This window comes from Oryzias latipes, chromosome 14 (assembly GCF_002234675.1).
Source record: "Oryzias latipes chromosome 14, ASM223467v1".
In the NCBI taxonomy this organism is placed as follows: domain Eukaryota; kingdom Metazoa; phylum Chordata; class Actinopteri; order Beloniformes; family Adrianichthyidae; genus Oryzias; species Oryzias latipes.
In genome coordinates, this window is record NC_019872.2 from 24,082,388 (window position 1) to 24,107,433 (window position 25,046).

The 25,046-nt window shown below is 43.4% G+C and overlaps 1 protein-coding gene across 5 annotated transcripts in view; it reads left to right on the forward strand.

Annotated features, from left to right (window-relative positions):
* LOC101163992 (rap1 GTPase-activating protein 2) overlaps positions 1 to 24,760 on the forward strand; it is a 45,245-nt gene extending 20,485 nt beyond the window's left edge. For 3 of the 5 annotated variants that reach the window (XM_020709104.2, XM_011483855.3, XM_023962156.1), the window contains 22 exons: positions 1,461 to 1,545; positions 2,457 to 2,492; positions 4,019 to 4,066; positions 4,704 to 4,736; positions 6,398 to 6,649; positions 6,733 to 6,836; positions 7,914 to 7,992; positions 8,304 to 8,357; positions 8,423 to 8,506; positions 9,625 to 9,725; positions 9,926 to 10,055; positions 11,783 to 11,938; positions 13,621 to 13,692; positions 13,759 to 13,845; positions 14,816 to 14,962; positions 18,205 to 18,309; positions 18,382 to 18,473; positions 18,558 to 18,662; positions 18,747 to 18,834; positions 20,555 to 20,609; positions 20,699 to 20,769; positions 24,390 to 24,760. In XM_020709104.2, the coding sequence (XP_020564763.1) occupies positions 1,540 to 1,545; positions 2,457 to 2,492; positions 4,019 to 4,066; positions 4,704 to 4,736; positions 6,398 to 6,649; positions 6,733 to 6,836; positions 7,914 to 7,992; positions 8,304 to 8,357; positions 8,423 to 8,506; positions 9,625 to 9,725; positions 9,926 to 10,055; positions 11,783 to 11,938; positions 13,621 to 13,692; positions 13,759 to 13,845; positions 14,816 to 14,962; positions 18,205 to 18,309; positions 18,382 to 18,473; positions 18,558 to 18,662; positions 18,747 to 18,834; positions 20,555 to 20,609; positions 20,699 to 20,769; positions 24,390 to 24,437 (1,953 nt within the window). In that variant the 5' untranslated portion in view covers positions 1,461 to 1,539 and the 3' untranslated portion in view covers positions 24,438 to 24,760. Of the gene's footprint in view, positions 1 to 1,460; positions 1,546 to 2,456; positions 2,493 to 3,913; positions 4,067 to 4,703; positions 4,737 to 6,397; positions 6,650 to 6,732; positions 6,837 to 7,913; positions 7,993 to 8,303; positions 8,358 to 8,422; positions 8,507 to 9,624; positions 9,726 to 9,925; positions 10,056 to 11,782; positions 11,939 to 13,620; positions 13,693 to 13,758; positions 13,846 to 14,815; positions 14,963 to 18,204; positions 18,310 to 18,381; positions 18,474 to 18,557; positions 18,663 to 18,746; positions 18,835 to 20,554; positions 20,610 to 20,698; positions 20,770 to 20,976; positions 21,011 to 24,389 lie in introns of all 5 variants that reach the window. The other 2 variants (XM_023962157.1, XM_020709105.2) reach the window with 2 other exon arrangements.
* Positions 24,761 to 25,046: the final 286 nt, after the last annotated feature.

The following is a 25,046-nucleotide window of genomic DNA, read 5'->3' on the forward strand; positions in this document are numbered from 1 at the left end:
TTCTGTGTTTTAGAGAAAATGTTGAGAGACTGCAGACAGACTCTGTGAAGTTTATTATTACATAATATGAACTTTGTGTATGAGAGGAAAGGAAGAAGAAAAGCCACTCAGCTGCAACGTTTCTTTGTCTCATTTTTTCACGACACAAAATTATGCAACTTGCCTCCCGTCGTTCACACAGTCGCACGAGGTCATCCGTCCCGCTGCAGGAACAGTGTCTGCGTTTGCTGACAAAATGCTACTTTGCTGGAAACTATTTGGTCTCATGAAAGGCAAGAGGAGGTATAGATGTCTGTAACAGAGATCATGGAAAAACCAAGGGTTTGCTTTAATTTCTCTTCTAGGAACTCTGTGAAGGCTGGATGGTAATGAGGGGTTTTGTTACCTGGATGCTGACCTGGAAATGTAAAGAATTTCAGTGTTCCTATTATTGTTTCTGCAAAGATTAAATTTCATCCTTTAGCAACATCTGTAGTGTTTCTGTGAGATTTTGTGTCGATTCAAAACCCACTTTATCGTCTGTGCTCCAAAGATAGACATATAGATTTACCTGGGCAATGGGTGATGTGTGACATCACCTATAGAAAATGTTTTACCTCTGGCTCCAGTGAAATGAGGCCAAGTAAGTCGCCAATTTCCCGGGCGCTGCCATTTGGAGCCATTCTTTAAAGGCTCATTGAAGTTTGTTTATCCAATCTCTCTGGAAAAGTCACAGGTATTAAAACCAACAAGACGCACCGATGACAGGTGAATGTGAGGCTCAGGCACAGTTTTCAAAGCATGCTGCTTCAAAGTTTAGAGGATGTTTCAAGGATGAGTCACGCTATGACTAAGAAAAACATACATGAAAACAGATCCAAAAATGGGACTAGTCCAAGAGGATTTGTCATTTTCTCTGTTGGCACAACAAAATCCTGCGGTGCAAGTATGAGGACATTTAAAGAAGAAGAAATGGACAACTCAAATGCGGAAGAAACAGAAATAATCTACACAAATATTCCCTTCTATATGTAAATCCTTACTGAAGCACATGAATTCCAAAAACAGAAATACAGGACACGATGTGTATTTTCAACACCTGACGAAACCATGGCAACCGCAGAGGAAGCAAGGACGACTCGCCCGAGGGCGAAGAGAACACTCTTCTGGATGGATGTCACAGTTGATCAGTGAGCATGCATGTGTGTGTGCATGTATGCGTGTGTACAGGAGCGTGTGCAGGCGTATGAGTGTGGCAAGGGGACGGAGTCATGTAAGAATGACCCGTCATCGCTGCAGGAGTGTGACTCCGAAGACACTAGAGTGCACATAACGTGCAGCGGTTTTTACTGGTTGATCAAAGGTCAACGGATAAAATGCTTCTGTGCATTTTTGGTTGTTGCATTCTGAGCGTGTTGTTTGTTTGTTGTCGTGTTTGTGTTATTGATGACTAACACCAATGACCTCTTGCTTGGCTGCAGCAAACAGGACCACCTGACCATCCCCAATGCTCCTGTGGCAGAGTGCCCCCCCTCTCCTCCCCGGACTGCGCCCCCCACCATGAAGGTAGGAGCATCTCTGACATAAAGAAAGTCTACGTCAGAATTATACTCTGCTTATGTGCCCTCATCCCACTTCTGTCTTTTAAGAGCAAATTCACAGCCAAGCTCGTTTTCAGGAACTGCACTAAGAAATCGTTTTTTATTGTTAAGGTCCAGTCCAATCCCCATCCCCCCATGAGACCACAGGATTCCTAATTGTGTTTCTAATGAGTCTGAAGACAAAGCTTTGGTCAATCTGCGTTCCTAGTGACCATGAGCTGTTTAGATCAGACACAAGCAGCAGAAATGAGCTTGGGCCAGAGATTTCTGGGTGGTAAGGCACATTATCTCACTTTCAACACGATCAAGTGTAGCCTTGGGTCACGAAGTGAGAAAACAGGCAGTGTTACGAGAAACCCTACATGAAAACAGGAAAAGGCCTCATGTCAGTCAATGATTAGCCATAGAGTGGTGCCAAAAACCATGAACACACTTGACACCGCTGAATCATTTTGAGTAACCCCCCATGCACAGTAGTGTCTGATGAAAATGGAAGTCATAAAGAACTGTTAGAGCCCACAGGAAGCACAATTCGAACACAGCGACCCCCGAAAGCTCTGAACTCCAAACTCACAAGACCTGTCCTCAGGACCCGGCTCAGAGCAAATGTCCCCAGCTTGGTGCCTGTAGGTTTGAAAAAAGTGTCATTTCCTGAGACGGATGAGGGGCAGGCTTCTCAGCCTCCCAGACCCATGGGTGCACTTGTTGCTGTTGCTTGTTAAAGGTTTTCTGTCGGTGGACATCCACAGATCACCAGTGTTTTCCAGCTCCAATTAAAACAGAGGAAACACAAGTAGAATAAAAACAGTGTTGATGTTTACAGTTGGTCGATCTCATTAAAACAGAAAGATAACTTGAACACATCTCTGTCTGCAGTCGGCCCATTTCTTCGACACGATGGACATGATGGAGGTAAGACCGTCTTCGCCGCAGTTTTGAATGCATGTTTGCGTGAAACTCAACAAGCTGGAGACTTTACCCCATGATATGGAAACTGTGTTTGGAGAGTGAAAGCGTCTTTCTTCCTCTGACAAACAGAATTCTTCTGTAAGAACTAACACCAGAAACCTGCTGCTGAACACACCTGTGATTCTCAGAGTGTCTAATGTTGACGCGTTCTGCTTTTTTGTGCTTCAAAAATGTCTCCAGAGGAATGTTAATTCCTGTTTAACTGTTTCCTGTATGATTGGAAGTGACTGAAGCCCCCAAAGCTTCCTGGAAAAACCCACGTGGGCCTCAAAGGCCTGATGAGGCTCAGTTAAATGTGGCAGATGTGTCGTCTGCATAGAAAGCATTTAGGAGTTATTGAAATAACAAAATAAAGTTCAAATTTTCATTTGATCATCGACTAAATCAGTGGTCCCCAACTTTTTTGTCACCGCAGACCGGTACAACGCAAGACACGTTTACCGCGGACCGGTGGGGGGGGGGTTGAGGTGCAGTGCAAGGCACGTTTACCGCTTCTGTCCCTTCATTGGACCGTTTCCCCTTGTTTTTTGCTCATTTTGGTTGTTTGGGTTTAATTTTAGCGGGGTGTATCACATGATGTTTGGTGTGTTGCAACTTTGACGTGCGTTAAGTGTGACGGATGTAACAGAGAGAATCCGGTCACTTTTCAAAATAAAACGTCTTTTTTTCGAGAAAAACAATAAAATGGAAATTATTTTTTCTTTCTGTTGCCAAAATTTCCCGCGGACCGGTACCGGGCCGCGGGAAATTTTGCCCGGTGGTTGGGGACCACTGGACTAAATGATTTCTGATCCTATACGCTGCTTCTAGTTATATTTGTGTTATTTAAGTAGGCCTGCTTTTAATCAAATACAGTAAAATGTATACATATTTCAGAACAACAATAATTTAATATTATAGTAAACAATTTTAGTATTTCTTCAAATCTATTATTTTAAGCCAAATAAACAGTTTTAAGAGGAATTGTAGCATTGTTTGCACATTAATTTGCAGTGTTGGGATTGGCAATATTTTTGTTCCATTTTATGATTTAAAAAAAATAGGTTTCAGAGGGGGGGGGTCAGCTATATTTAGCACAATTTTCCTTTTTTGAATGTTCTACAATTTTCAATTTAAATTTGAATGACACTTGGTTCTTTTTTATGCTGTCTTCTGTTCTTTGAGCATTTACCTTCTTTGTTATTTGACGGTTTTTACGCATGCAGAGTCACATTTTGAGCATTTGTCCTTTGTAGATGTAATGTCGATGATAAAGAGAACACAAGTAAACACCAAGCGTGGTTTTAAACAAGGCTTGCATTGTTTTGGTCATAAAATCCAGAGCTTGTTTTCTGACCTTGATGACTGATGTCCCTCTCTGGCAGCAGCGACTGCGATCTTGCGTTGCGCTGAGTGAATGGGAGGAGCTGTGAAAGGTTCAGGGGTGGGTTCAGACTCAACTGTGTCTTCTCTTCCTGACGGGGGTGCAGCAGGTGCCAGAAGCTGCAGAGATGAAGAGCGCTCTCCAGAGGCAGAAGGCACGTCTGTCCTGTGTCTGTCCATCTGTTGTGTTTCAGCTGCACTTCATCCTGTGTTTGTGTGAACTCTGGCCCAGAGGCTTGATCAGAAAAAGCTGCTTGAACCGGCTGAGGAGCACGCTCCCTGCCCGGGATCACCCAGGCTCAGCCAGCAGGGAGCTGGAATTAGGAGCAGAACTTCCACTCTTCCTGTTGGGTACCACATCTGGCTTGACTTTTCTCCAGTTCCTCATAAAAGATCTTCGCAAACCTACGTTTGTCTGTGTGCTTCATCGTCCTCATCGCTATCAGTGTCTGTCTTTAAACAGTGTTTGCCTGGTCAGTTTTGTCTGGAATAAATATTGATGGTAAAGTTGAACAGAGGTTTGTGTCTTCTCACCTGACAGTAGTCCTTGTGACACCATGAACTTGTCGTCTTTCAGACATCAAACTGAGACTAAGCTCAGTTTTTCAGGAAGTGGTACAAATCTACATTTGGGTCTTAATGTAGATAGTTGGGAGCATTTGAGAATGATAGAAAACCCCAAAACATTCATTTTTAATTTAATTATTAGATATTTATTTTTCTCTTAGTAACTAAATATTAGGACACGGGTGCAAGCTTTTGTCATTCTGGTGACTTCTGCGTCTCTTCTAGGACGACTACATTCCTTATCCGAGGATCGAGGAGGTGAGAGTTCTTCAACCAACCACAGGAGGGCGGTACATTACATGCTGTGACTGCGCAGAAATATTCAGTCGGCCATCTTTGAAGCTACGTACACACCAGGCATACGATGCTCATTCAACAATGCACTTATACACATTCCTGAATGTGCTTTTAGCAAACGGTATTCACACAGGTGTGTCGCTACACCAACGTACTCACAGTTGGAAGAGGCTTGGTGCCAAATGTCAAGGTGGCACAGAATCTTGTGAATCTTGCTCCAGGGAATTTTCTTCCAAAGCTCTATTCCGATATTAGAAAACGTCATCTACATTAGCACATAGCAGCCACCGCATGAAAAATACCTGACAACATGGGTTTTATCACCTTTAAAAGTCAAGCTAAAACAATAAGTCATGGCTCACATTTAAATGTAAACGTCTGTGCTTGAGAGAGAGAGCACACACACGTAAAGAAATGTGTTTCTCCTCCACGTCGAAACACCCTCCCGGCGGAAGGATACCCAGCTTCCACGGCTCCTCCTTAAAAAAACAATTTCCAACACCACTGAACCTCCAAATGCCCCAGACGTCTGCCAGACACCTGCTGCTCTACAGATGGAGCAGAGGTGGAGGTGGTCACCACCTACAATATAACCTGTAGCGCTTTGAGATTTTATCTAAAATGTAAAGCGCATTCTAAATAAAATTTATTATTATTATTATTATTATAACCTCGGAGTCCTGCTAGACAATAAACGGAGCAAATATGGACGCCATCTTCAGACCAGGATGTGCTTTTTAAAAAGACTCTCCTCCATTCTGGAAGGCTGTCGTCTGCAGTGCCCTGGACCGGAGGTGTGTCTTACCCGGTGCAGTGAGACTGTATGACACTGCTGGGAAAAGGGGGCAAGGGGGGGGGGCTTTACACCATGAATGTGCAGCTGCGCTTTACTGTTTATTTTGGGTTATTTCTTATATTTCAACACTTTTTACTTATTTATTTATGTATTTACTTATTTTAATTTTAAAGTCTGTTTAAATCCGTGTGAATGATCTAGAGCTGCAGACTGCAACATGCAGTTATTTCCCTTGTGATCAATAAACGGTTGGCACTTCAGTGAAATAAAAAGGACGCTATCCATATGTCAATACCAATTCCGAGTCCCTGATTGGTCGAAATTCAACTGAAGGTTTATGGCTTGTTCAATGGCAGCACGTTTTGTGTGTAGAGTGCAGAAACAGACTTTCAAAATTGTGTAGCAATAAACATTCATTGTAATTGGTCGCTTGAACATGCGTTTCTGAGCCGCAGTCAACGTAGCATACAAATGATTTTCATAAAAAAACACAGAGAATTCTGTATTTCACTATTTCTTCTTCTACAGCCTTTTCCGGTATTTTGGAGAGTTCTTCACACAGAATGATTTATTCCGACTGAAAGTTGTAAACGTTTGTTATAATCGGAAAAGGTTTTTCTGGTCCCACGTGCACAGTTCAGTTCTGATCCGATCAAAGACATTTCGGTTATGTAACTGCAGCTACTGACAGTTATCTGCTGATGACGACAGAAACCAAAAACACTTTGAAGATAAAGTGCAAACAGAAAGACACAAGCTTATGGAGAAGAAAAAAACATTACAGAGCAAACTGTCCTAACCTTTGACCCCTGACCTTGTGCTTCAGGTGCTGGAGAGGGGGGGGCCTTACCCTCAGGTCATTCTGCCTCAGTTCGGCGGTTACTGGATCGAGGATCCTGGGGGCCCACCTCCTACTGCACCTCCACCTATTTATCTTAACAGCAGGGGAGATGCAGAGGAGGAGGTGGGACAGTTGGAACGAAGAGAGCTTGAGGACCGCCCCCCAGAGGATTATGGGTACCAGCTGGAGGAGACTAATGAGGCTGCACGGGCGTACAGGAAGCACTTCTTGGGCAGGGTGAGTTTGGAGGCTGTCAGATGTTTGGGATGTGGTCCCTTTCTGCAGATTAAATACCCCCCCCAACACGTCTACCCACACAGGAACATCTGAACTTCTCCTGCGCCTCCAGTTGTCTTGGAAACCTGCTTCTGTCTGTGAGACACCAAGACCAGGATGGCCAGGAGTTCCTTCACGTGATCATCAGGTAATCTGCCCGGAGACTACACACTGGGACCTGAGTTAAGCCAACGCCATCTGAGGCGCGGCCAGCAGAGAGCGACACAAAGAAAACAGCTGATAAAAATAAAATCTTTGACCAGGTTTCAGAGAAAAATGCTTTTTAAAACGTTTTCTTGACAAAGAAATGACATGCATCATGATTCTAGAAAGAGATCAGTCAGCTGATAATGATTATGAAGCTCCTTTGTCTTTGCGGCACGTTGCCCCAATCATCAGAAAAGAACATGCTGATCAATGGGAAACCTGCAGGGAGGCATCCGATTCCAGCTGTAGGTGTAGAATTCTGCTGCGTCACATTAGAGGCTAGCTTTATTGTGCAACAAGCCATCTAGTGGTTACACAATGAACTGGCCCGGCTTCATTTAATTTTGAACTGCCTTCAAACAGGAAGTTAAATTGTTTTGCCCCCCATGATTGATCTGTTTTTAGATTCTAATGTTTGCTTTGTTAGTCTCTACAAGAACTGCAGCTAACCTTAAAAAATACCACAACTGACTGATGACCTATTTGTTATTCTTTATTCAGTGGTTCACAAATTAATAAAAGTAGTTTACATTTTTATTTTATGAACTGATTAATGAAGATGCTTACAGGTCATCTTTATCTCAGTATAGCATTAAAGTTTTCAAAGCCTTCCCAGCAGTCTATTAATTATAATTCTTTTAGCCAAAGTAAAAAAAACTGTCATTTTCTAAGCCATAGTTTCTGCAGAGCAGCAGGAATTCATTAAAAACTTTGTTTTTGATTAGAAAAACCAAAAGGTTTCAGATGAAAAAAATTCCTTCCTTTGGTTGTCATCTGTAGTTTTGCCACCAGAGGTCCCTAAACGCAGCAAAATGCTTCTTCATTGGCAGGAATTACACTTTTCTTTGGCAAAAGGCAGTCGGGTGTTCGATGAGGATCAGGTCCCCCAGAAAGTCCAGACAAACGTCTGATTGAGCTGCAGGTTCATCCTGATTTCTGTAGTTTTCCCTCATGTTTCGAGGCGTCTGAGCCGGATCAGGACTCTGGTTCGTCTGGTTTGTCTCTTGTGTCCCGTCAGGTGTCGAGAGAAAAGCACCTACCACAGATTATCTTTGGCAGAGCTTCCAGACATCCCCAGTGTCCCTGAGCTGGCCAGGGTGAGTCTGTCAGACTCCTGAGAGGAAATGATGTCACATCCCTTCCTGTTGGATGCTGCTATCTGTCCGTGTCAGCACCCGAACACATCCTCAGATCAGAGAGTTGGGACACCTTCTCCAGAGGTCATGATCTTTGGGAAGTTCAAAGATGCATCCAACCATGAAACTGTCTGATTGAGAAATCTTTTTTAACAGAATGATTTGATGTTTTCTAAAACTTTTAGAAGCAAAACTTTGTCTGCTGAAGTATTTATTCTCATTTGATGCTCAACAGTATTTAAGCCGTGATGTGTGTGTTGTGTGCCCTGCAGCTGCTGTGCGATGAAGCTGCAGGACTGCGGTTCAGTCCAATCCTCTATCCAAAGGTGAGTTCATGAGCCTCCGATTCTGGCTGAACAGAGCGGGCCGCTCTGACTCCACGTGTCTCCAGGCGTCTCATCTGATCGTGAGCTACGACGAGCACGAGGTGAACAACACCTTCAAGTTTGGAATCATTTACCAGAGATTTGGACAGGTACTGACCCACCACGCCACTCCTTGCAGCTCTGGGAGGGGGGTAGAGAGGGAGGGGGCAATTATCGCCAAGGTGTCATTGAGGGATGATGCCACAATTTTTGTCAATTTCGGAACAACAGCAAAGCCAAAACATCGATTTTTATAGACGTTTATCTCCATAGCAACCATTAAATGTTTTGGTCACTTATGGAGTAAATTTTTGGATTTCCTTAGCAACTGAGGTTTTCTTTTAACCGCTGCCACTTCCCAATATGTTTACACCGTATGTTGTATCGTTTCTTCCAGCTTGAGCCAGCTACACTTTTAAATCGTCACAATGCTTTGGTAAAAAATCTACGACTAACAGGTGAATGCACCTTTTGCAATGTTCCCACACTAACGCCGCTCTAAATCTATAACTTCTAATTCCAACATTTTTCTCCAAATGGCTTCCCAGTGAAGCTTAAGTTAAGTTCTTAGCCACAGCTGCGCTTAAAGATGGATACCATTTGTTTGCTGGCATCATGCCAGCGTAAAGGTCACCGTGCGACAGCACCACTCATGCGTTGTAAGTGCGTGTAACTTCCATTATCCTTACACACACTTAACACACACGACAATGACACATTCCATTTCCTTGACATTCCTTGAGGTGGCTGTACGAGCGTCAAAGCACCTGCAAAAAAGGCGACTAAGCCGTAAGACCATCCCATCATTATTTTAAAACTTCCTTTGGATATACCTGACACTTGTGTTTTGGTTTTGCTATGATTTATTGAGCCCCATAAAAGATTTTGGGTCCAATTATTTTTCTGGATGGTTTCTCTGCCCCCTACCCCCAAAATGACATTCGCCATGCCTTAATTCATTATCAGCCCATATGAAGCGTCTGCTAAGTTTGGTGAGACTTTCAGTATGTGACGGCCGTCACATTATGCTCAAAGTTGCAGTAAAAAAAACAAATCTGGTCCTTCAGTCCAACATGAATGCACGGCATGAAAATAGAAAAGCATCATATCTAGTAACAAAATCAACACAACAAATGGAAGATTACAAAGGACAATTAAAGACAAATTAAAGTCTGTGAAAGATTAATACAAAGAACCAAGGGGATGAGATGTGTTCACCTGTGCACAGGTGTCTGAGGAGGAGCTGTTCAACAACAACGAGGAGACGCCGGCCTTCATAGACTTCCTGCAGCTGCTGGGGGACACTGTGGAGCTGCAGGACTTTAAGGGGTAAGCCTCACTGCAGCTGTGAGGCCGTCACAGAGATGATCTGCAGAGGGTCTCCTCAGTCTGCAGAGGTCTTTATGGACTCTTCTGTGATCAGAAGAACCCAAATAATGGAGGATTCAACTCTTGGATTAGGACCGAAGCGTTATAAACGCATTGGAAACAGCATTTTGATCGTCACTCATTCTTTGGCCTCTTTTCAGGTTTCGAGGGGGCCTGGACGTGTCCCACGGGCAGACGGGGTCCCAGTCTGTCTACACTGTCCACAGACAGCAGGAGATCATGTTCCATGTTTCCACCAAGCTGCCCTTCACAGAGGGAGACATGCAGCAGGTACAAGGCATGACCCAGCAGCACCAGACATGGCTCAGTTATACGTCCTGGGACATAACGTAGTTGGGGTGTTCCCTTATGACATAATATTGGTGGTAGGGCGAAACAAATACGTAGACAAAAAAGCTAAATATGTCCAAATTTGTATACATAAAAGGAATATTTCTATAAAACACAAACACATCTCTGAATAGACGCTTACTTGAAGAAAACATCCATGACTTGTTTAAATGAAAGTTAACTGTTTCCAGAATTGAAAAAGTAAATGCTCATAAAGCGCTTTTCTACCTTCCTTGAAGGTGCATGGCGCTTTACACACATTCACGCTTTGGCGGAGGATCAGCTGCCAAACACTGGCGCCAACCTATAACCAGCAGAGCCAATGCAGGGTTTGGTGTCTTGCCCACGGACACTTTGACGCTTGGGCAGACAGGGTGGGAACTGAACCTGCAACCCTCTGATCAGAGGTTGACCACTCCCCCACAGCCGCCCCCTTTAGTTCCCAGTAAATCAGAAAATGTGTTTGGAAACATTCAGAAGAGAGAAAACGGAATTGTACAAAATTCAGAATGACTCAACCAAATCCAGAGGCTGAGCTTGTTACTGTGTGGTTTTGTTTTGCTTCATGAAGGAGAGTGACTTCAAAGGTTTGAGTACACTAAAGCCTTGCTTCCACTGAGCGGTCCGGTCCGGTTTAGAAAGCTCCAAGAAATTAGGGTGTGCTCATTTTTTCCGCATGGCTTTTGGTACTTTATATATGCAAAACATTTCATGTTGTTTGAGAGAAAACTGTGGGCGGCGAAGAGACTGACAGCCGCTTTCTTTTGTCAACCTTCAGCCAATCAACGGATTTCAACAGTAGCTCTGACCTATCCGGCCAGGTCCATTGGCTTAAACCATCACTCTGGGAGCAAAATACATTTTTGGAACATAAAAAAATTGTCATTTTAAGCGAGCCACAAGAACCTTGATTGGTTTAAATTTTGGATGAAAACAGATCACAAAAAATGTCTCAACCTTATTTCCTGTTTCATAATAATGACCACCACTTTATTATGTTGCATGGCAGAAAAGTATGGCAAGCTAATAGAGTCAATAACCCTCAGGTTGACCATCAGATACTCCACTTTAATTAAAAGCAGTGTTTTATTTGTCAAAAATGTTGCAATTTGTGCTTTTTAGCAGTGGATTATTTGATGGATAATTAACCATATCTTGTGCAACCCTTTTGTCCTGTTCTTCCTTCACAAGACACATAAAAAACACAAATCAAAGAAAACTATATTCATCCCAAAAACAAATGTATATTAGACATTTTTCAATAAACATAAAATAAAATACAATTTTTAAGACTAAAATTAGCTTAGGACATTTCAAAATTAGCGTACAAAGATCTTTTAGAAGGAAATCAAGCTGTGGTCAATGCAGACCTCAACATCTTGGATCAAGACATGACTCAGCAAATTCTTTGGGCGGTGCAGAGAAAGGATTCTGTTTTGAAATTTACTATTGTAAACAATAATTTCTAGATAAAGTTTCAATAAATGTCTGGTTTTACATATGAATTTAGAAGCTGAAAAAGTGAAAAATTCAGAAAAATGTGAAATAATGCAAACTCGTGTCAAAGTACAGCACACTATGATAGATTTTCAGACACAGTTTATGAAAGCAGGATTCATAAGCAACAGCAGGTGTTTGTGTTTCGATCATCTCATTCTGTGTTTCAGCTGCAGAGGAAGCGTCACATTGGAAACGACATTGTGGCATTAGTGTTTCAGGAAGAGGCCACGCCCTTCGTCCCGGACATGATTGCCTCCAACTTCCTGCACGCCTTCATCGTGGTACAGGTGGAGGAGCCGTGCTCGGACAACACCGTCTACAAGGTACTGCAGCGGCAGCTGCTGTGGGCTGTTTGTCCTTGTTTTCTTTACTATTATTATTTGAATTTTATTTATTTTGACAGACTCCAAATTGTTCCTTCCTCACTCGTAGAACTGTCTCTGCATCCAAACAAAATGTATTCATAAGGTTTCTCACTGAATCAATGTAAGTTGCTCTATTTTTTTTTGTCCAGTCCAGCAAATGAACTCCCCCTCAGACAGACAGAGGTGGTGCTGGTGGTGGGGGGTGATGATACAAAGTCATGATATGAGATGAATCTCATAAGTAAATTGCACACACACACGCTATCACACAGTATTCATACAATTACTAACAAGTATTGGGTATGTCTGTACAAATTTACAGTATTTCTAAAGGACTTCTGTCTGCTTCCTGCACACAGACAGACATGCATAGGATTAAAAACACCAGAAACGTTAACACACCCATGTTTGTACGACGGTGAGTTGGGTGACTCTGTTTTTTCTGGATTTAAAGTGTTTACTGTATAGCAGAACTGGACTGAGTGACCCCTCCCCCTGGCGTTCCAAACAGGAAGTACTGCTGGCTCCAAGAAGCCAAAATCCCGTAGACTTCTATATAGAGAAATAAACAGCTGATAACTCATTACTCAATAACCATTGTTCTTGCCTCTTGTTCTGCTACCTTTTTTAATGTGTCCTTGATAAACTGATCAATTAGATGTCTCAATATAAGAAGGTGGTCTCACGTCGAATGTGAGACCGTTTGATTGACAGATTCTCCCAAGCCTGCTTTCATTCAAAGAGGTGTGGTTTTCTAAGAAAGCTCCCTCCTGATTAGAGAGAGTGGTTTCCATATAAATGTAGACTTAGACCAGCAAGGACCAATGATGGCTGACTGAGGACGTCTGGTTCCAACATGGCGATGAACATATCGTGAAAAAAATGGTGACTGAATTGATTTCGTTTGGTTGGAACTGGCAGCATTTTCTATGGATGACGCCAAACTCGCTCAGTCCAGTTCTGTTATACGTTCAATGGCTTACAGAACCACTCTAATGAAAATTGTGTTTTGGTGTTTTTAATGTGTTCTTATAGCATTTAAAATAATTGAGATCAAAATTACATTTCTGAGTATCAGCTCAATGAATCAGGAGCAGATGAAAAAATGCGGTTTGAAGAAGATCGTATTTGTGACGTAGAAAATACGCTGGCCGGGCCACAAGCTCCCTGCTCCGCCCCATTCCGAGGGATTTACTTGCAGACAAATAGATCCATGAATGTCTTTGTTTTCCTCGTCCGAGCTGGAATCTGGATCTAAACTGTACATATGGATAGATCCAATATTGCTTTACAATTTTCTGGGGCTGTAAGCTAGCGAGCTTTCAGTAACGGGAAAGGTATTGGGGGGAACGCTCAGCTTAGTCCCACCCACATACAGAGGTAAAGTTCTATTGAACTGCTGCCGCTCTGCAGAAAATATATTCTAGAAAACAATACAGTTTTTTGATTTTGTCCAAAACTGACATAGTCCACTGGGAACGCCTCTAGAATAGATCAAAAGATGATGGGACTGGGACTACTTGGGGCTGGGGACCACTGATACAAACTACTCCAGCAGACTCATTTCTCCAATCAAGGTTTCAATGAACAAAACACAATGAGGTTGAGGCTTCACTGACAGCAGCCTCTGTGATTGACAGGTGTCCGTCACAGCACGAGATGATGTACCTATGTTTGGCCCACCCCTTCCTACCCCAGCCATCTTCAGGAAGGTGAGACAGACATTTCCTGGTGAGACATGACATGAAAAGAGACTGCATCCCTTTTCCTGTTTTCAGGGTCCAGAGTTCAGAGAGTTTCTTCTCACTAAACTCATCAATGCAGAGCTGGCCTGCTACAAGAGCGACCGCTTCGCCCGCCTGGAGGTAAAAAAGCCTGCTGAGCCAAATGCTCCACATGCTTCATTTAAATACCAGTTATTGTTGGAGCTTTTTTCTCCACGTTGTTTCTAAAAGTGTTGGTGCGGGAGGTTTGGTGGTCAAATCAAGGGTCTTTGTTTCTTTAGATCATTTAGAGACTGGTTTGAGATCTCTCAGTATGGTCATTCTCAGGTTGGACCACAACAATGTATTATTTACGTTTTCCCTTAACTTTCCTCTTAATGCCCAATCGTTCATCCCAAAGCCAACTTCAGCGGCGTCTTTGCATTGTGTGTAAAGATCAGGCCTGGGTTGATAAAATCAATTAATCGATCTGAATCGATCCAAGCTTAATAAATCAATAATTGATCCATCAAAGTAGAGGTTGATCTTTCATGCCTTTTCTTTTCCAGTGAGCTAACACACAACAGTAAACCCAAAGTCAAGTAGCTGAATGCTAACGGATAAATGCTACAGCACGAGTTTCACCTAGTGGCCAAACTGTGATCACCGCCAGCTCCATGGAGAAAGTGGGTGTGTCTGATAGCCTGGGGGCGGAGCTGGCAGCACAGACTCTTTCTTGTTCTCACTTTTATATGTATGAACGTGGGGACCCAGTTGTTTTCATTGGTTGGGAGGTGCTGATGCTCAGAGAGCAGGTTTTTAGAGGAATACTTAGCAATGCGTGAATGAATGAAAGTACCGCTTTGGGGTCGTTTATAGTGAGGAATGAACATTATAATACACTTAAAAGCTCCAAAAAGTTGATTTTGGATGGTATGAACCCTGTAAGGGGTTATCTAGGTGAATGGGCAACACATTGTAATTTGCTGCACATTGAGCTCTCTCAGCCACCTTACAAAGCTACTCAGGTATGGATTGTCTGGTGTGAGAAAACCTCAAACAGTCCCCAATTAAGGCGTGGAACCTCCTTACATTTCATGTTGATTCCATGTTAAATCAGTTTTCTATTCAGGAGCGAACTCGGGCCGCCTTGTTGGACAGCCTCCACGAGGAGCTGCAGAGACGCTCACAAAGCATGCTGGGATTGACATCGGGGTTGGAGGAGGAAGGCCGAGCAGAGAATGGACAGACCCACGGAGGACTGCTGGAGTCCATCAAGGTGTTTTGAACTTTACTCGATATTCAAAGGGTTTCTGCTCCTGTGAAGATAAAAAATGTCAAGTTGGAAGTAATTCCCTCAAAACAGTTTGCATCTGGTTACTGAAAGTCTGCTGCTTTTGCTACAGCTGTTCGTAGACTGTTTCTTGTTTTCCATCAAACTAAAGAGCTGTTCTCACTGAGGTTCACTCAATACCTAATAGACCTGCATCTGTCCAGTCTGCAGCCTTATTGGCTATCAGACCTTCAAACCTACAGTACCTTCTCATTTATGGCCGTTCTCCCTTAACACAGATCTTGGCTTGCAGCTCCTCTGAGATTTTCTTTTAAACTTAGATCTGTTAGACTAGAGGACACGTCATTCGACACATATATAAGTCGATGGATGTCTTTCCTTCTCACATGATTGGATACGAATCTCCATACAAGGTCCACGAATTGACACCTCCAAAATGCTTTTTCCTTTTCTACTTCAACACCGCTCATTCTGTGACAGAATTAAAGCAAAAATGCAAAGAGGGAATTGCATTTCCAGGGGGAACAATCAGAAAGCACATTTAGAAGACATCTCTGTGCAACAGCTCTAACACAGATTTCGCCATGCTAAACTTTAGCCATTTGCTGGTAGGACCAACAACGTAGAAGAAGAGCAATGACATCATCGCCCCGCCTCCCCCCTGGAAATGCTGACTGGAAATAAATGATGTGTCACTTTTTGCACGGTGGATGTAAAAAAGGAAAATGTTATCCCCTCTGCATTTTCGCTTTAAAGATGTCACAGAATGTTTAAGAAGAAAATTTAAAAAAAGCATTTTGAAGGATTGATTTTTAATGTTATTTTTGGCCCAATAGATGAGGTTACATTGTGAAAAAGCATTTCTGTTAATCCTGTTTAATTGTCAAATTGACATTTCTAATTAAATTTTGCAACACTTACGATACCTTATTGAAAATAAAAAGTCAAATACCATTTTCTTTATCATGTTATTTAGGTGACAGAATTAGCTGTGTTGAAGAAGAAGAAAAAAAATTGATTGCTTTTTCATTTTATTTTTGAGTCAACGAATGCAGCTTCATTTTTTTTAATGAAAAAGCATTTCTGGTCTTGACTTTTATTTTTAATTATGCTACAGAAATGCTTCCATATTTTTGTTTGCATCACGTGAGCATGAAAAGGTAAAGACAGTAGAGACACTACAGGAAGAGAAACTGGCAGAGTTTACCAGAAGAGAATAATTTCCTTCCTGATCGATGTTTTATACCTTTTAACCCACATGATCATCTGTGGTTTTCAACCAATACTGCTGTTACTGTCAGTACTTGATTTTAATATGTATCTGTACTTCACAACCCACCATGTAAAAATTCCCACAGCCTCTCTGCATCTTTATGTCTTTAATTGTAATAGCGTTTTCTGTGTTACAGAGTTTAAGATGACAGAGTCACTCTGGGTTCAAAGTTCTTACATTTCTACATTTTGAATTATTTAGTATCTTCTACGCGTTATCTGTGACATTTTTACACATCCACCAGAATGAAGTAACAAACTCTCCTTTAGCCGCTCTGTTGGGGAGAAAGTTTTACGAAACAAATCTCACCACAGGGCAGCCATGGTGCAGAGGTAGAGCGGTCGACCTCTAATCTGAAGATGACAGGTTCAGTTCCAGCCTTGATGCCAAAGTCTAAACGTGTTTTTGGGCAAAATGCTTAACCCTACATAGCTCCTAGTGGTTAAACGTTGGTGCCAGTGTAAGACATCAGTGTGGGATGTGTGAATGGGTGAATGGGACTGTGACTGTAAAGACTTTAGGGCAGGGATGTCACTCATTTTCACCGAGGGCCACATTAGCGTAGTGGTTTTCCTCAAAGGGCAAGATATAATATACACATGAAACTAAATGTAATTAAAAAATAAATGTAATTACTCCTTAAGGTTAAATAACTCATTTGTTTATTTATTATAACTTTTTAACGTGACAATTCCAGTTGCATAAAAAAACGTATGTTTGCTTGTTACACTAACATAAATCCTTTTAAATTTGATTCTGTCAGGTTAGGTTATATGGACAGTGTTTAAGTCCTAATGTATAGTTGCCCGTATATTTTAAGTCCAATTCCCCCTAGATATGAATAAATACACACCAATTTTTATTTAAAGAAATTAAAAACTTTTATGCTCCCGCGGGCCACATAAAATGACATGGTGGGTCACATTTGGCCCCCGGGCCTTGAGTTTGACACATGTGCTTTAGGGTCTTCAAGGAAGGTAGAAAAGTGTTATTTGAGTTTACAGTGTTTCCTCGTTTATTGTGGGGCCTATACGTTCAAAAAATAACCAGCGATAGATGAAATCCACTAGGTAGGTTTCTAAATGTTTTAAGGCAGTGACTCTCCTACTAACAGACTTTCTCCACTTTTCTCAGAAAGAAATGAACATTTTCACACTTTTTATTCTTGTTTAAACTCTCAAAGTTTAAACCTTCATAGATAAAGTAAGTCCAGAATTACAGAATGAAAACAAAGATCTGATCACGATCGAAAACTTTGCAAAGATGGATGTATATATTGTGTATGTAATGTCTCCAACTGAAGACACGGCATGGAGGAGACTGATTGACATTGTCAACAGCCAATCAGGATGCAGGACACACAAAAGAGCGAGGGAACACTGTACCATTTAATATCTATTCTCCTCATTCTGTTTCATTTATCTTGCTTTGTATTTATCATCACCTTTAAAGTCATTCTTAACAGAATAAAACGTTCTCCTCACCGGTTTCTTACCGTTTGACAGAGTAGTTAGGTTGTTTTCTTTTTACGGTTGGACTTCCATCTGTTTGGTAACAACGGCGGCCGTGAGGAAGTTGTGGTTCCACAGGTTTTTAGTTGGATGACCTTCCCACCTTTAAAGGTCCTCACCTGCAGTTCCACTGTGGCGCAGTGAATATAGTGCTGATCTCTGATGTTTAATAATCATTTTCCTTCCTAAACTTTGATCATCTCTGCATGTGAATTCAATTTTTTTTAGCCACACAGCATCTTTGTCACTTAAACATCTTTCTTCAGTGAACGTCTCCCAATGACACACATTGACGTGGTGACATAACAAATGTGTCTGACCTCCAAACCTGCGCATCATCAACAAAACATGAAACACAAGTTCAGCTTGAGTGCATGACATGAAACCTGTCAAAGTTTTCAGGCTCATCTGCATCTGAACTTCTGCTTTGAATGAATCCTCAGAGGGCCATGCGAGGCCGGAGCATCTCCATGGAAACCATGTCGCGGGGCGGACCACTGCTGCCCACCAGCCTGAGTGGAGGGGGTCTGGCACACCTGAGCATTGAGGTGAGCAGAAAAAGCAGCACAGCTGTGATGTTCTGCGTCTGCATTGCTTTTTTTTTTCTTCTCTGACATCAGTGCGGTGCAAAGTCTCCGGTGAGGCGGCGCTCAGGACTCTTCCCTCGTCTGCTGAGCATGGACAGTCAGACAGAGAAACACAGCCAGAGGAGGTAACCCTCACCTCCACGCCCTTGGCCTGATCCACGGCGAGTGATCTCTGAACTCTCCGCTCTCTGTCTCCTCATGGCGGACAGCCTCCTCAGTGAGCAGCGCAGCTTTGACTGTTATCATCCCACCCTGGAAGTGCCATCGGAGCTGCCGTCCAATCCCAGCTCTCCGGAGGCAGGACAGCGGGACAGGTGGCTATTTTCCCATCTGCCTCGGCGGTGACCATGACACTAAGCGTCTCTGACACGGACACAACATGGGTTGTTTTCTTTCAGGATTCATGGGAAAAAGGAGAGCAGTAAGATTTCCAGATCCACATCAAGCACCTGCAGCTTCAGCCTCCCTGCAGACGACGCACACTTGGTGAGACAAACACATCAGTCTGCTGTTGTAATGAACCGTCTGACCCAAAGGGGGCAGCGCTGACCCTGAGAGCAGATTTGGTGGTACAACAGAGCGTCCTCTCTATGTGATAATGGAGGAGGAACAAAATCATTATTTACTCACAGTTCAAGCAAAAGTCAAGAGGGAGGAAGCAGGATCGAGTGATTCCAGCATCTTTCCTTTGTTGTGATACTTTAAATTATTCATCACTTCTGATCATTTAACTCCAAATGACTAAATAATGAAGCAAAATCATCTGAAAAGTCCTCTACCTTTTGACATGCCTTGCTCTGAAGCTATATTTGTCATCTAAATCATATGATACATGGCCTCTTTTCGTATATCTGCATCAAACATGTTAGTGTTTGTGAAGAAAAACGATGAAGCTATCAAGTCATTTACTGAAAAGGCATAAAAACTGCCATGCATGCAAACACAGCAAATGACCAAAGAACAGAGAAAAAAATCTGCAGCAGTTCTATGTATAAAACATGCAGGCGTGTTGAAAAATCCACAGCTTGAAGACCCACTGCGATGAAAATTGCCTATGGTGTCCTTAACGTGTACTTGTAGCATTTTTTCTGACAATGGAGGACACATAAAAAGAATTTAAGATTAAAATTGCATTTCTGAGTATTTCTTAATTTAAATGTATGTGAAAAACATTCTTGAAAAAGATTGTATTTGTGACAAAAAAGTACGCCGGGCGGGCTGAAGCCTCCCTGCTCCTCTCCGTTCCGATACACCCACTTGCAGACAAATAGCTCCATGAACGTCATTGTTTTCCTCGTCTGAGCTGGAATCTGGATCAGAACTGTACGGCTGGATAGCTCCAATATTGGTCGCCATTTTTGTTGCTCTGGTAATATTTTAGGTTGGGGGTGTTGGGGGCTGTAAGCCAGCAGGTCAGCATGTAAACGGATGGGTGACGTTCACATGCTGTCTTGTTCATGCTGTCCCCTACATGCTGTCCTGTACATGCTGTCCCGTGCATGCTGTCCCCTACATGCTGTCCAACACATGCTGTCCCCTACATGCTGTCCTGCACATGCTGTCCTGCACATGCTGTCCCGTGCATGCTGTCCCCTACATGCTGTCCAACACATGCTGTCCCCTACATGCTGTCCTGCACATGCTGTCCTGCACATGCTGTCCCGTGCATGCTGTCCCCTACATGCTGTCCAACACATGCTGTCCCCTACATGCTGTCCTGCACATGCTGTCTTGCACATGCTGTCCTGAACATGCTGTCCCGCACATGCTGTCCCCCACATGCTGTCCCCCACATGCTGTCCCCCACATGCTGTCCCCTACATGCTGTCCCCTACATGCTTTCCCACACATGCTGTCCCGTACATGCTGTCCTGGGTGACTGTTGGCTTACTTTGTGCCAACAGTCCCACCTACAACTCAGAGGTGAATTTCTCATAAACTCTAGCCGCTCTGCAGAAATTATGTCCCAAAAATGACACAGGTTTTTAGATTTTGGAAACAGCGTAATTATGACTAAAACTCCACTGGGAAGCCTTTTACAATAGGTAAAAAGATGATTGGAGTGGGTCTTTGAGAGGCTTTAAACTTCTTCAGGAAATTTTCTGTTTCAACAAAATTGAAGTACAAACCTAAGAAAACAGAGAATCTTCAACTGATGGCATTCCATGCACTAAACCGTCAGTCTGTCCTGTCCTCTTTACTGTAGGTGGCGCTAGACGCTCAGACTTCGTGTCCGCTCATCATGTGTCGCAGCCCCACAGGTTTGATTCTGTAAACCGTCCACAAAGGCAGCACAAGCTACAGCCGTCCAAACCGGCTTTGACTGACGGTTTCTGTGTTTCCCTCTCAGAGCTGAAAAACAAGAGCTCCCCCCGATCCAACCTGAAGTTCCGCTTCGACAAGCTGAGTCACGCGGCTGCAGTAAGTGTGAACCTGTCTGTAATAACAAACTGTTCCTCCTCTCACACACACCTGGACATGAGCAGGTATCCCTGCTTCTGGAGCAGTCCGTCTCACTTGTTCTCTGTCTCAGAATCAGTCATTCAAGCCTGTAAGCCTGTCTTAAACGTAACCTTCATCACACATAAGCTGCTGTCTTCTGACCGTCACTCTTCTGTCTGTCTTCAGCCAGGACACTAGACCTCCAGGCCTGCAGTGAGAGGTGTGTCCAAAAGTTTGTGTTCACATGCTGCTGTTATGCTTTATGCTTTCCTTCCAATCATCTGCATGAGTGTGCAGAAGACTCTGAATGAGTCAGAATGACACCTTGTTTGTTGATGATCCTGAGGTTCAAACGCTGCACCTGCAGGCGTCCAGCCGCTCCACTGACCCATTTAGGTTTCTGAATGGATACATTCATAGTTTTTTCTTACCCCAGGGGTTTAGCTTAGTCTGTTTAATTAGCATAGAATTTACCTATTGAATTCTATGACTTCATGATCCTTATGATTTTATGTTTACTATACAATTGCAGGTATGAAGCCCATTGAGACGACTATTGTTGTGATATTGGTCTGTATGAATAAAATTGAGTTTAAAATTCAATTGAATTTTAAAACTGGATGTTTAGTAACATAAACTTCACATAGCTTAGCAGGTATGCTAAACCTAAAGTCTAGGATTGGAGTTCCTTTCCTGTGTGAGACATTATTAGAGACATTAGTTATCTGACTCTTCATGTTGGATAGATTTAGCCTTTAACACTGGAGATGTCGCCGGCAAAAAAAACCTAAATGGCACACGGCTCTTTGACACACCCTAACTCTTCGACCGCTCACGGGTTCATTGTGAATCAGCTGATTCTGATGCAGAGAAAAGCTGCTGTCGGCTTTGAACCGTTATGCAACACATTGCTAATGTAAAGTGTTGGATAAGGACACAACAGAATCAACTGGTTTATGTTGATTGCATAAACACTTCACTGCTGTAAAGTGTCGCACATCAGCAGAAATCTGCTGGAATTACGTTCCTTGCGTTAATGCTTGAAAAGTTATGGTTGGCGAAAAGATATCAACAGTGGGGCTAAAGCTCTGGTTTAAAAAGGTGTTGGCTGTTAGCATTGTACTTGTCTGATTGCTAACTTACTTCTTGGCTACATGATGTATTATTTTCTCAAAAAATAGAATGGTTGTATGACTAAAACGTGTTTTGTTAATATGAACTCTGTTCAAACAGGATTTACGTTGGGTATTTATCTCTTGTAGCCTGAAAAACATTCATCTATCCATTTTCTAGACACACCAAATGTGATTCGTGCAACAAAAAACATGTTCCCTAAGCTTGACGCCGCATGTGGGAGGAGCTACCAACTAATACTTTTAGCCTGATCCCTCCATGGACCCGTGATCCCTGCATGGCTCTGTGATCCCTCCATGGACCCCTGATCCCTGCATTAACCTGTGATCCCTTCATGGACCCATGTTCCCTGCATGGCTCTGTGATCCCTCCATGGACCTGTGATCCCTTCATGGACCCCTGATCCCTGCATGGACCCGTGATCCCTGCATGGACCCGTGATCCCTGATCCCTGCATGGATCCATGTTCCCTGCGTGGCTCTGTGATCCCTCCATGGACCCGTGATCCCTGCAAGGATCCGTGATCCCTGCATGGACCCGTGATCCCTCCATGGACCTGTGATCCCTCCATGGCTCTGTGATCCCTCCATGGACCCGTGATCCTTCCATGGACCTGTGATCCCTGCATGGATCCATGTTCCCTGCGTGGCTCTGTGATCCCTCCATGGAACTGGGATCCCTGCATGGCTCTATGATCCCTCCATTGAACTGGGATCCCTGCATGGCTCTGTGATCCCTGCATGGACCTGTGATCCCTGCATGGACCCGTGATCCCTGCATGGACCTGTGTTCCTTGCATGGACCCATGTTCCCTGCATGGCTCTTTGATCCCTCCGTGGACCCGTGATCCCTACATGGACCCCTGATCCCTGCATGGACCTGTGATCCCTGCATGGACCCGTGATCCCTGATCCCTGCTTGGACCCGTGTTCACTGCATGGACACGTGTTCCCTGCATGGCTCTGTGATCCCTCCATGGACCCGTGATCCCTTCATGGACCTGTGTTCCTTGCATGGACCCATGTTCCCTGCATGGCTCTTTGATCCCTCCGTGGACCCGTGATCCCTGCATGGACCTGTGATCCCTGCATGGACCTGTGATCCCTGCATGGCCCCGTGTTCCCTGCATGGATCCGTGATCCCTCTGTGTACCCGTTATCCCTGCATGGACCTGTGATCGCTCCATGGACCCGTGATCCCTGCATGGACCTGTGATCGCTCCATGGACCCGTGATCCCTGCATGGACCTATGATCCCTGCATGGACCAGTGTTTGCTTATCATTTACAATGCATGGAAGACACGGATGATGGGATTCATAAAGTATCATTGATTGATTGATTGCTCGGGGCTTTATTTACTTTGAAGAGCTCTACAAAAGTATCAGTAATCACGTCTCCAGGTCCTGGTTCATGAGATCTTTAAGAGTGTCTGCTGGTACAGTGAGCTTCACTCTCCATGCTGTGTCTGAACAACAGCCGCTTCCACGGGTCTTTCTGTCTCTCTGAGTTTGAAGATTTGCTGTCCCGCGTTGACCAGAGGAAAAATATAAAAACAAGAGTAAAATTAGAGGACATTTTTTATTATTGTCTCGTTGATAATAAGAAAAACATTGTAAAGTTAACCCTTGTGCTATCCTAGGCACTTTAACGTTGGGAGTTGTGTCATCTAGACCCACTAGACAGTGCTTTGAACCTTTTTTTTCAATGATTTGTGATCTGCACTGGTGTCCATGGATTAAATGAAATCTTTCCACCTTTATCCACCTTTGTCTTGGTAGGGAGAACACGTCAATATAAGGAATGTAAGGATTAGGCTTTAGTTGCTGTGAACAGTGATGGAAAAATTGGGGAGCCCTGGTGTGCCTAGAAAAGGGGCCCAATCTGCTCCTCTGGGAATACAGTCCACCCAGCTCAGATGTTGGGGACTCCCACACCGCGTGGAAAAGAGCTGCAAGGTCAGAGGCACAGGAATCCCTGGGACACCACAAATGGCCTTGCAGTAGCCACCGATCTGCCCCACCTCATCTGTGGTACGGGGGATAGGGTACAACGTGACCATCCCCTTCTCGCTATGTGTGTATGCATGTGTGTACTAAAGAGGTGCAATTAAAAATTAAATCGTGTCTGTACTATTGACATACCAATGCCACGGGAATGGCGTTTGGTGTGACCGCAGCTTCATGGGGTTTTCTGGAGCCTATCCCAGAAAAACACCTGTGCTGCCCCCCAGAGTTAGTTGGTATTATGATATTCAAATCAAAGTGCACCTTATAGATGTCAACACTAGAGGGCGCTCTGCGCACAGTGTTTCACCAACGTTGAATTCAGTTTGAGGCAGTAGTATAATCATACTGAACTGACTAAACGTCTGCTAAAACGGCTTTCTGCTTTGATGGACTCTACCTACATGAAGGACAATCTTCATGGACACACAAGTGAATGATTTTCTGTCTGTTTTCCACAGGAACTGTCGCACACAGACAAGCTTCCCCACCTTTGTGAGGACCACTGATGGTGTATTTCACTGCAGCTCTTCTGTTTCACACTCAACAACCTGGTTTCTGAGGATCACAGCAAGATTTTTGGAGCTTTTAACTTGTACAGTTTGATGTATGAACTTCACAAAAGTCCTTTTAGTTTTTTTACACTAAACGAGTCAAAGTGTAATTTATTTCAATAATTGTCCTCTTTCGTCTGAGTGGTTTCTTTGGGATTTAAATTGTCTGTTTTTCACATTTATTGATTCCAGCACTTTTTGTAATCATGTGATCCGTGTAATGTGAGGTGTTTTCTGTTCATGTGGTGCACAAAGGAAATAAATTATTTCCTCACAAACATGGAAGACATTCTTTCTCCCCGACAAGTGTCGGATCTGTGGGACATTTTGAGAAGAACTCATTGAATTTCTATTCCGTTTTTCCCTTTCGGGGTCACGGGGCTGCCGGAGCCTATCCCGGCCACTTGTGGGCGAAGGCAGGGGACACCCTGGACAGTTCGCCAGTCTGTCGCAGGGTAGAATGTCCACAATCACACACCCATTCACACTCACACTCACACCTATGGACAATTTAGATTAACCAATTAACCTATGAAGCATGTTTTTGGACAGTGGGAGGCAGCC